General features: G+C 38.4%; 1 protein-coding gene across 2 annotated transcripts in view; it reads right to left on the minus strand.

Moving 5' to 3' along the window:
• Window positions 1-275: 275 nt before the first annotated feature.
• Window positions 276-11,852, minus strand: part of slc8a4a (solute carrier family 8 member 4a) — a 38,937-nt gene continuing 27,360 nt past the window's right edge. For both annotated transcript variants that reach the window (XM_014016441.1, XM_014016440.1), the window contains exons 6-9: window positions 11,701-11,819; window positions 8,276-8,375; window positions 5,029-5,301; window positions 276-3,250 (exon numbers count right to left, since the gene is read on the minus strand). In XM_014016441.1, the coding sequence (XP_013871895.1) occupies window positions 2,871-3,250; window positions 5,029-5,301; window positions 8,276-8,375; window positions 11,701-11,819 (872 nt within the window). In that variant the 3' untranslated portion in view covers window positions 276-2,870. The remainder of the gene's footprint in view (window positions 3,251-5,028; window positions 5,302-8,275; window positions 8,376-11,700; window positions 11,820-11,852) is intronic.

Below are 11,852 nucleotides of genomic sequence, written 5' to 3' on the forward strand. Positions count from 1 at the left end.
GTCATTTTGTTTTTAAAAGAATCACCATGGATTATGGGAAATGCAGWTGATGGTCCATGCTAACTTAAAAGGAACATTCACTTCTTTTATGACAATAATACATGAAGCTCTCGCAGGCCACATAAAATGTTGTGACAGGTCACGTTTGGCCCACAGGCCATGAGTTTGACATGTCTTAAGGTGTAGATGACAACTATAAATTGCTAAGTGAACAGTACATTATGTCTACATTTACCAGAGATAAAAAAGACAAAAATCATAAGAACTAGGCATTATATAGCATCATAAATCAGCAACATTTATTTCCACTTTTGTACATTAAACGTGCATATCAACAAAACTAAAATAGATCATATAAATACCTCTACTGTAACACAGTTACAATAAATATGGCTATACAGAGTTCAGGTCAGATAAGAAAAAAGTCAGTATCAACTGCTGTGTAACACCGAGACACTCTCAAGAAATACTGTACATCTTCTCTTTTCACAAGTTTTTAGGGATATGATGGACCGGTTTGATGGCTGTGCTGTGATAGAAAATAATAAAAACTCTTCCTGGTCCCATTTGAAATATCTTTTTTGCTTGCTGCTGTGCTTTATCTGATCTTATTTTGTTGAATTCACAGTGTCAGCTTGACAAACGTTAAAATGTCTATACACAAACTCCATCCTACTTTGACTGAATAAGCCTTCAGGTTTCAAAGAAGAGCGCTTTTACAAATTTGTGTCAGAGATGGCAGCTGCACATCTTCACCACATACACACATACATAAAATTTCTAAATTAACTTGAAGAAAATGCACAGTTTCGAAGCGAGAACTCTCCTCCTGGTTGACTTTTATTGTAAAAAGAGAAATAAAGAAAACTTTTTATAACCCTGCCTATCTGAAAGTAACTGAGGAGGGACACCAGCGAGGAGATTATGTTACAGCTGTGATTCACAGGTTCAGAGAAACATCAACACTTGAACAGCCATCTTCAAAAATTACATACAGCACTTTAAAGTAGATCACCACGAAATTGTTAACGTGCAAAATTAAACACACCGAACCTTTCACAAAAACTCCCACGCACAATGTTCATCTTTTACATGATTTACAAGAAATATTTATGTTGTCGATCAATTACTAAATATCATCACACTCACATTTTACCGATCACTTTAAGGGCTCAACAGACTCAATCTGAAGCTGAACAGTCGACGCTTTTCATAGACCATGATGCACACAGAGTTCTTGGGAAACCTCACAGCCCGGGATTTTCCCACTTGGAGTCTCCATTTTAAAATCAGCCGCTTGGCCACAAATCTGCCCTGATAGATCGCCCCACTTTTCAGCAGAGGGACTTCTTCATTAWATATCTGTGCTTTTTCCATCCGTGAGGTTTTGGTCTTTTAACTGTCTTAATAAGCAGTGGTGGACACAGTTCTGCTAATAGCAGAACTAGCTTCTCATTACACAGATTTGCTTTTTTTGATAACTTTGGAAACTGTTAGCGGGCAGATTCGCTTCTTCAAAATTAGGTTCTGCTCGTGTTAAGTTCACTAAAAATGTACAAGTGCAAAACTTTTATTTGTGTACCATTTATCCTGATTTAATTACAAAACTATCCCCTCTTACAAGAAGTGCTGGACGTGTTAGGCACGTGTAGCATGTGGTAGCTTTAGCAGCTAAATTTCAAACTAAGAGTGTCGAAAAGAAAAGAAATAATATTTAACAATATTTAAAAGATGAATATAAAAGTGACTACATAGAAATAATGGTGGAGGAAGTATTTTTTGTTTGTTATAAAGATCCAACTCATTCATAAAATGCTTTTATTCTGAAAGGGGTAAGTACAAAAGACCTACAACTTGTTTGGATTGGTTGATTTGCCACAGATGATCCCACCCACCTTCTAATTAAGCCAATAGGACACTAACAGGTTTGTGTCAGACCCACCAGCCTTCAGTTGGAAGGAGAAGAAGATGGTGTCACAGACAGTCATCTTAGCGGTTAGCGATAGCTTCCCCTAACTTTTCTTTTTTAATCTGTTTAGTGGATTAATGTTAGAAGAGCTAAGGTTCTTGTTTCTCAGATTAGTGAACCTTACTTTTTGGTTAGCTGTGCCCATAACTGTTTACAAGACTATAAATGGACGTACTTRCTGACTGCCTCAGACAACTGACACTCAAAACTATTCATAAACGCACAACAGCCAGCTTCTAGAAGCAAAATAGTTGAAGCAAACGTCCACCATAGTTGTCTGAGTGCTTTTCTGCATTAACAAACATGGCCACAAATTTCTGGTCGATCACGTAAACCTCATTAACCCGTCAGAAAATGTTCGACCCGGATCTTGTGTCAAGAAGGGGCAGGCAAACAACATGACGCCATTTTTGTCACGTAACTGCGAGAATTAGCGCAGATTTTGCAGCTTCGGATGGAGTATGTAGCGGCCTTCAGTCTTTCATCTAATGTAAACGTCAGCCCATGCACTATCCTCAAATTTCATTGTTTAACCTCCATCAAAATGAGGGAATCTCATGAAAGTTTGTGTAAAAGTTGTGCTTTCAGAGCATGAGCGTGTTAATACAATCAAAGTTCATTCTAATGATTATAATAGAAATGATCTGTGTGAAGCAGTATTTAAAAATAGGACAACAAGGTTTAGAGAAGTTCAGTTTCAGTGTCTAAAGCAACTTTCACAGCATTGATAGCAAATTCCTTAAATACACAGTCAAACAGATTTTGTGCTGTATTGATAATAAATGAGTATACAAATAGTTAGAAATCTTTGTGAAAATAGACAAAAACAGAGAGAAACATGTTCATCAGACTGTAAAAACAAGAAAACAAGTTGTGGTTGTGTTCCCCCCCTCGCTTGGTCTCAGAAGCCAGGCACGTGGCAGTACGCCTCCAGGGAGGCCAACAGGATGTAGATGAACCAGAGGGAGAGGAACAGGAAAAAGGTGAGGAGCTTGGCTGTCCGTGGGCCCCCGAGTTCTCCACCCGAGACGCTGGGACGCCGGCGGTAGAGCAGCACCAGCACGCACACCAACGCCATGATGGTGAAGAGGGTGACAGAAAAGGCCAGGGAGCCCGGGTTCACCTTGAACGGCTTGCCTTTGGTTTGCCAGTAAACGGTCGCGATGGTCCACGCCACGCCGATGCCCAGGAACACGTTCACCGCGTTGCTGCCCGTCACGTTCCCGATGGAGGCGTCTGCGTATTGATCCTGAATGGCAGCCACTTTGCTCGCAAARGTGTCTGTGACAGAGAGATTCAAGAGGGGGATTTAGGATTTATTCAGATCAGATGAAGATACAAACACTTGAGCTTAAAATCCTTCTTGCTGACAAAGAACAGGAAAGGACATTAGGGAAGTTGTTGGGTCACCTTGTGGACCAGGACATTTTCATTTCTCCTTGGAATTGATTCTCCTCCTCAAACCCCTCAGTGAACCCTGGTGGTCTATTGATGTGGTCGTCATTCTGGAGGCAGCGTCCCATCAGGATATAAATCTTTCATCACAGATAGCGGTGATTGCTCACAACAACTTTGTATCGATTTTCAGTGACCCTTCTTTCTAAAAGGGATTGAGCGGACTCATGCCATGCTTGTAAAATGCACCATATATTACCTCAGTATACAGAGCCCAAGACTCTGCTTTTTTTTCTTTATTTTTCTCCTCTCTGCCTTTTAGTTTTGAGAACAAACAAGTAACAAAGATCAAATTAGTCAAACAATTAAAWAAATAAATATAATTATATCATAATCTGAATGTTCAAGTATTTAAAACCATTACTGTATTGAGCCAGCAGTTTAGCATGGTGTTAGCATTGTTGAAGATTTCTAAGTTTACTGGTGAATGACAAATCACAAGCCCATTCACAAAAATGGTATTCAGTTAAAAAGTAAACTATAATTGTTACACTGTTTTAGTTGGACTGGCATGGATTTTATTGCTATGTGCTTTTCCTCTGGACTGTAGTTTCAAGTTTACTGAAGCTGAAAGAGAGTGTTCTGTATCTTCATACAGTTATCCAGAAAGGATCCATCTGCCATCCCACCATGTCTGGTCATAACAATCTACTGCGTAAAATGACTTGAAGGTCAGTGTAAAATTTAATAAAAGAACAACTTTTAATGTTTGCGCAGGTGAATTTTCCACTAACCAGTATTTGTATATCCAACAGCTGTGGATTATTTGCAGTTCTTTAAACATTGCATTTGTTGGAGGATAAAACCTAAGAAAACACTATTTATTAGACTTGTACACTGCCATCGTTTTTGCAATTAAAAATGTATGCATACATTTCTGGGAGGATTTACAAAACAAATAGCAGCAACTAGACATATATTTAGTGCAACCAAATCTGGAAGGATAATAGCTTCGTTTGGCTAAAACAACTGTTTAATGCTAAATTAAAAACAATGTAAAAGTTGAAGACTTTTTCATGAACTGAATCAGTTTTCAAACCTGAGATTGCAGTCATCTAAAAATCCCAATTCAAAACAGCAAATATTCCTTTATATGTTTCTAACTGATCAGTTGGATTAATAAAACATTGCACTTTAGCTATAAAGAAGCGCAAACATTAAAAGAACATACAATATTATTTTTTTGTACATCTCCAGCCTGTACTGCKACAATCTGTTCATTAATTCAGGATTGTTTTCTTCTGTTGTATAGAAACTGTCCTCGTGTGCAAACTTTGAAGGGATTGTGAGGTTTACTGTTAAATAAAACCTGCTGAGGACTAATTGAGATCTGCTCTTTGTGCCTCAGAGAGTTTAAGACATGGTTAAATGAGAATACAAAGCTGACAGAAACAAACAAAGCAGTGTGTTTCTGTGTTTACAGCTTGTTAACTTGCAAGACTAAAGCTTTGCAGCTAATGTCTCTGACACCACAGGAGAAGAAAGAGGTTACACACATCTCCCCGAGCAGCTGCTTCGGCATTGCCCAGAGGGAAAACAACGTGGCTGTGCTGTTAGATTTGTTGWTGTTGTTTTTGCTTTGTTTTTCCACCACAAACACCTACCTGGAACAGAGGTGCCGAGGGCTACGAACACCACAGCAGTGACCGAGTCTTTCAGACCGATGGTGCAGCCGAAATGGGACGCCAAGTCGCCCGTCACAGCTGTCAGGACGCCGATGAGGGAAATGGAGACGAAGAAGCAGGCCCAGCCGTTCCAGTACTCAGTTGGCGGGACGAAAGCAAAGAGGACTTTCCAGAAAACTGTCAGGAAATGCATGATGTAATCGAAGCAGGACGGCAGGCGTTCCTCTCCGCTTTCCTCCTCATCATCGTCACCTGGCAAATAAAAACACAGACGAAATACACGTGAGCTAAACTGTCCACTCTGTTTCCTGCTGTGAGGAAGAACTTGAGTCTCATTGAATCGACTCAGGTGGTTTCTGAGGTACTTTTTAAAAACTTCCCAGCAGATTTTTTGAACATGTAATTTCTGTGTAGCATTGCCCGATGATGGTAAGGGGACAAGAACAAGTATTTAGAGCTGTAAAGTAATAAAGTACAAATACCTTGTTACTTTACTTAAGCAGAAATTTTGGTTACCTGTAATTTACTTGAGTAATTATTTTTCAGCCTACTTTTGACTTCTACTTATTACATGTTTRAAAAGTAAGAAGTAAAACTTCGTTACTCCTATTTCATTCCAGCCCATTATTGTTAAAAAAACTATCTTGATAAATTGTGTCTCCTGAATAGAGTGAATTTAATCGTGGTTGGATAAAACATATAAATAAATACCATTCTTACACCGTATTAGTTTGTACACAATCCATCACAGCTGCATGCCTTTAGAAAAAATGTTTTTTTAAAGAGATCACCTCCTAATAAATGTCATTTTGGAAAATCTAATCACTCATTTTTACTCAGTATTTTCACTTTTAACACTTAAGTACATTTTAAGTAAAAAAAAATCAGATACTTTAAGACTTTTACTCAAGTAATTTTCTTAAAGGAGACCTTTTGCCAAAGTAATTGTATGATAAGATACTTTTACTCAAGTATCACTTGAAGTACTTTACACAACACTGCAAGTATTATTATTTATTACTATTTAAAATTGTATATTTTGTTGCATTGAATCATAATTAAAAATTTATAATTGAGTTATTATCTATTTTTATATTAAATTAAGTAAAAAATTATAATTCGCCTAGCGGACTGGACGGAAGCCACACATGGGCTGGACGTGGCCTGCGGGCCACCACTTGAATTGCACTGTTTTAGACCATTAACAACACGTTTCAGTTTAAGAAAATGCCCTGCCAATGCATCAGAACAGAAACATAACAAAATATTCCACATTTATTTCTCAGTTTTGTTTTTAATATGAAGCTGCAGCTGCTCCCTGATTCTCCGGCTGTGGAAATAGGAGTTTATTTCCAGTATTATTATTATTATAGTTGTGGTTTCAGGTTTTTTTTTTTTGTTATTGCTTTGGCACGTTGACAGCATGATTCTGTTATTAAGCTAAATGTGGTTTGAGCCAGACATGACTGATGAGGTCCCAACACTCAGGGCTGTAATATGACAGCAGAATCAGCTTCAGCCTGCTCTCAGAAACTTTAGCAGCAGTTTTACAGATTTGCACCCAAATAAAGGGAGGAAAGTCATGACAAAACCTCAGTCTTCTGTCATTCTTTTATTGAGGAGTGCCAGTGCATGAGCATTAAAACACTTTTATTACGCTGTAATTCTTTTATTTCCATCATGAGTTTTGATTTGTTACTCCTCCCACAGTAAAGGTACAGTACGTCAAAATGTGGAGCCTGATCAGGAATGACTTGTGGTAGTCGAAAATCCTATGATTTAGACAAAACTGGATATTTTGATTTGTAACGTGGAAATCTTTTGCAAAAAAAAACAAAAAAAAACCTGCAGACTGGTTGCAGCTTCAACCATCACCGACCCATGCCCCTGTAGATATACTGTAAACAACTTATTCCATGGTAAAAATAACCCAATGACTTCTTAAGTTTTTAATGATTAGATGTGTTTTGAATCATTTTTTATCAGTGATTATCTTAAATCCTGCTAAAAACATGTCTAAATGTTACACTCTGTTCCTTTAAAAATAATAAAAAACTAACTTAAAACAATTGTCACCATTAACACAGTTAATAACTGTCGCAAKAATGATGTGTTAACATTCCCAGCACTAAAAAAAGAGCTCAATTTTTCTACCTTCCAGAACAATAAATGTGTAAAGAAAAACCTTAATGAATCAACCTAAATATGAGCATGAACACAAAAAGAAGCAGCGTGTTCAACGTGGAGGCTGTGAAAAAAGTTGCAAGAGAATAAATACTGCAGATTGGTGTAACTATTAATACTGATGATGCATTTGTTTTGTAGAAGTTAAAAAAAAACTTTTTAAGGCTGATAATAATCTGYGCTCAGAAAATAGGATTTGGTGATGTGTGTTTGTCTCCTGGATCAGGTCTGCAGTGACTTTCTGACAGGAATACTAGTCAAGTGGGAGTGGAAAGATGGGCAGGATTTTTTTTTATATAAAAAACTGCATCAGAATAATCAAAGCTGTTTTTATATTAAATCTACGCATCAATGCAAGGCAGAATAATGGGACAACAAGCCTGTTATTGTGCAAAGCTGCAGCCGTTCTGAGGGTATAATACAGTATTCTCACTGAGTGCTGGACAGATTCCAAGCAGCTAACCTTTTCAAATCATTACATTAAACCTGTAAATACAGCTCTTRCCGTCTGTTTCTGACAGCGAGACTTAAATTATAATGTGTTTTATTAATGCATGTAAATCTAGGTTAAATCAACCCAAAATGGTGTGAAAAAGAGCAAATCTTTATTGTTTAATGCAGCTTAATGCTCCAGTGTTTTGTGTGCTGGTGCYTATCTTAAAGAGTCACAAAACCACACCGATGGCACTTTTTTTTTAAAAAGGGCAAAATGAAAAGTGTCGCCGTACTTCACAGCCATTAAACGTCCGGGCAGAGTTGGCCACTTTAGCTTTTATAGTGAGCCTCATAAGAAATTCACCACATAATGAATTTTTAAACAGCTGCCTGAACTGAACAGATGCAGCAGATAACCCAAAGCAATCGCCTCAAATGTTAGCAAACTTGAAACTGGAAACTTTTGGGATTTTAACCAAGATGTGCTTGAAAAACAAAGACACAAAAAAAAAAAAAACAGATCCAGACAAACAAGCTCAGACCTGAACAGGTTCTGGTCTGGAGGGGGAACGAGGCAGGTGACACATTTCAGGGCATGGCGGCTCACCTGCGCTGACAGTGACAGCACTAACAAACTGCTCCCTCCAGCTGCTGCTCCCCACCACCAGGGCCAGGTTGGTCTTCTTGATCAGCTTGTCCACAGTGCTCTGGAGACCCACATAACAAACGAAAGGTGCATGTTCAGGTCTAACATAAACTCTTAGCAGAAACTGACAGACGGGACACAGATGTGGTGACTTGAAGGTACAATTAGGAGCATGGCTCCACTGTGGCACAAAACCCAGATTTGGTTAGGGGTGGGGTGTTTACCAGTGAAGATCCTTTACAGGAAATAGAGTCAAGGCTTGGAGCTGCTGGTCTCAAAGCAATATCATGTTACCGCCTAAATGTTTCAAAGTTGTCTTAAAGAGGCTCAACACCCAATTTAAGCTTGAGCATCAGCTTACCTTCAGAGAGGACTGCAATATAAACCTGTAAAACTGTTGGAAAATGGGTCCTGTGGCTGTAATATTAGTATAACAAGGGAGATGTCTCGATGATGTAATCAGGCTGCACTCAGATTGAGTTAGGAGATGCTGCAGCAAACAAAACAGTGCAGTTCTTACCAGATGGGAACTTGTTTTGCTTTATCAAAGGAAAAAAAACAATAAAAGTTTTTTGTTACTAAACAGGTCAGGATCAACAGTATCAGATTATTTAATACCCGCTGCAAAGAGGTTACATTTTTTGCATGGGATTGTGTGAGTGTGTGTAGTAGTCTGTCTGGATGATGAAACTCTCAAAAAATAWTAATTGAATGTACAAATCAATGCAGTTCAAAATTCAAAATGGCTGTCACAGCTACAGCTGGGCAGTTTTGTTATGACATGATTTTTACCGATTTAAATAGCTTGAACAACATTGGGAACCCGTTTTGCCAATAAGTGACAGCAGGTGTCAAACTCAAGGTCTGCAGGCCAAATGTGGCCCACTAGAGTTTTAAAYATGTATMAATGTCTTAAAATAAGAATATACTCCTTTTAAAGTCAGCACTGAGCATACATCTCCCATAATGCATGTTGATTGTTGTACTCTCAAAATGACCTCATCCRACCACTAGGTGGTGGTGGTTGTACTGGGAAGTAGGAATTTCCTACGTACAAGTGGTAAATTTAAACTGGAACACCCCTCCTGTGGGATTTTTCTTTTAGAAGAGTTCAGAATTCAAGATGGCAGCTACTCACCACAGCTCAGCAGTGAGTAAAACTCTCTTACTTTTACCTTTAATAGTATTTTTATGTTATTTATCTCTGATTTGCTCAGCTGTGCCTGCAGTACTTTTCAGTGTTTATAAGAGGACGTGTTAAATCGCTGTTTCTATGCAGGAAATACCACATAGTGCCAGATTTGTAAAGTAACTAAATACAACTACTTTGTTACTACACTTAAGTAGAATTTTTGGGTATGTGTACTTTACTTGAGTAAATATTTTTCAGCCTACTTTTTATGGTTATGGTTATGGTGAGTGGGGACAGAAATAAAATCTATATGACCTTTATTTATTGTACTTTTACTCAAGTATAACTTTGTTGTTCTTTATACAACAGTYCGTAGAGCTCAGTTATTGTTTATTAGCGGTGCTCAGCCAGCAGTGAGACATGGGATGCTCATGTGGTCCACGCTGAAGATGACTTTGACACTTCTGAGTTAAAGTGAGGCAGAGTTGGATGCAGAAAGAGAAGCCAAGGCAGACGCAGCAGCCGAGGGCGATGCCCAGAAAGAACACGCRACCCCCGCTGTGCAGAAGCACCCCAGCTCCTAATGCTCTGCAAACTCGCTTCACCTCCTCATCTGCAGACACTGAACAGCACCACCGCTCAACACWTCAGAAACTGGAYGAGCCCCAGGAGGACACCTGAGCCAAACAGCCCCCACAGATGCACAGAGGTGCTTCCCATCACACAAAAATACCATCAAATACCATGATATCGACAAAAATAAAAGTAATTACACATTATCAAAAACAAAAAGAACACTTTATGCCTCCTATTTGACACAAATAATATTTTGACATCTCTGACTTGCCAAATTTTTAAACCAATTTCATTTTCACTTTCATCATTTTATCTTCAAGTACTTGTTGTTTTAACTTTCTTGGGTGTTCATTGAAATGTATTTTTACCAGCTTCTAGCCAAGATTCTGACGTTTCTGTAGATACCGCCCATGTTTATGTTTAACTAAAAGAACTTAGAGTAATTAAAGTAGAAKACCGGGGTTTGTGRTTAAGGGATGAATGAATCAACGGYCGGGCCAAACTTTGGTCACTTGCCGGCCGGATGTGGACCGCGGGCCGCCAGTTGAATAGCCCTGTTACTTCTAAAGTCTGACCAAAATAGCTATAATGCCGTCATTTCTCAGCGTAAGAGGGTGGTGGGTGATTCCTTCGAGAAATGTTGGGGTTTTTGATGTGAAAGAGTTTTTATTTATTTGCCTCATCTAAACTTTAAACCAGCTGAGTTCTGCTATAAATGCTTTATTTGGGTCTCTTTTTTTTCTGACAGTTCAGGCTGAATGAAAAGTTCAGTGAAGGAATCCTTTGGCAGAGACGTTCGTCAGTTACATGAGAATACTTCATAATTTATCACACATCTTTGCTTGAATTAAATATTAATCCCTGGCTGTCGAATGAGAAAATATTGTGATCTAACAAAAAAACTGGGGTTCAGGTTTATGCTGTCATTATCTCCATGAACCTCTGAGGTGTTCGCTTTGTTTGGATACTCCAATAGATTATGTAACAGGAACTCATTAGGTGTGCTGAAAGAAGAATAAGTGTTCAGTGTGTGTCAGTGTTGAATGTAAGAACTGAAGCATACAAACACCCAGGGGCTGGACCAAAATAACATTTCATGGTGTTTGGCCACGAACAAGGAAGCGCGGTCACATTTAAATACTTTCTTCRAGGTCTGGCCACTCTAGGGTCAAGCTGTTACATTGATTGGGCGATCTCCCTATCACATGAACCAGACCTCTTAAATAAGCATTTTACAGACTGCTAATAAAATAATTATGCGTTGTAAGTGTCTCAAGGCGTGTATTAACTAGTTATTTATGACACAGCACATTCTGCTTGAGATAGCAGTGACATAAGCCACTCAAAGCAGATTGTCCTTTCACTGAATCACAGTCTAATCATAAAAATAGATAATTACGCATAGTAAGTAATCAAAATACAATACAGTTAACCTAAAAACGAAAACAGTTTGTGTTATGCATTAAAAATCAGTCATAAACAGGATAAATTTCATTCAGCACTAAAGTGGAACCAATCGAGCACACTTGACTAAAGAAGATTTTACACAAAAACCATCAGTACTTTGGATCAGAAGTCCAAAGAACTCATGATGATGACATGTGTTACAAATATTCATCATCCAACATCTGCTTTGGAGAAATTTAACATAAAAATGTAAATATTTATTTTGAGTTACCTTGAATTCATACGACTCCTCAATGACCACCTCCAGCTTTGTGTGTTCTCCCAGACAGGGGCAGCCCATCTTCGACACGTCTTCTGGTCCCACTGCTGTCTTATTGTCATTGGTGTCTCCTGCACAAGTGAAACAGATGCAAACATCAATGT

Source organism: Austrofundulus limnaeus, unplaced genomic scaffold, assembly GCF_001266775.1.
Source record: "Austrofundulus limnaeus strain Quisiro unplaced genomic scaffold, Austrofundulus_limnaeus-1.0 Scaffold145, whole genome shotgun sequence".
NCBI lineage: Eukaryota > Metazoa > Chordata > Actinopteri > Cyprinodontiformes > Rivulidae > Austrofundulus > Austrofundulus limnaeus.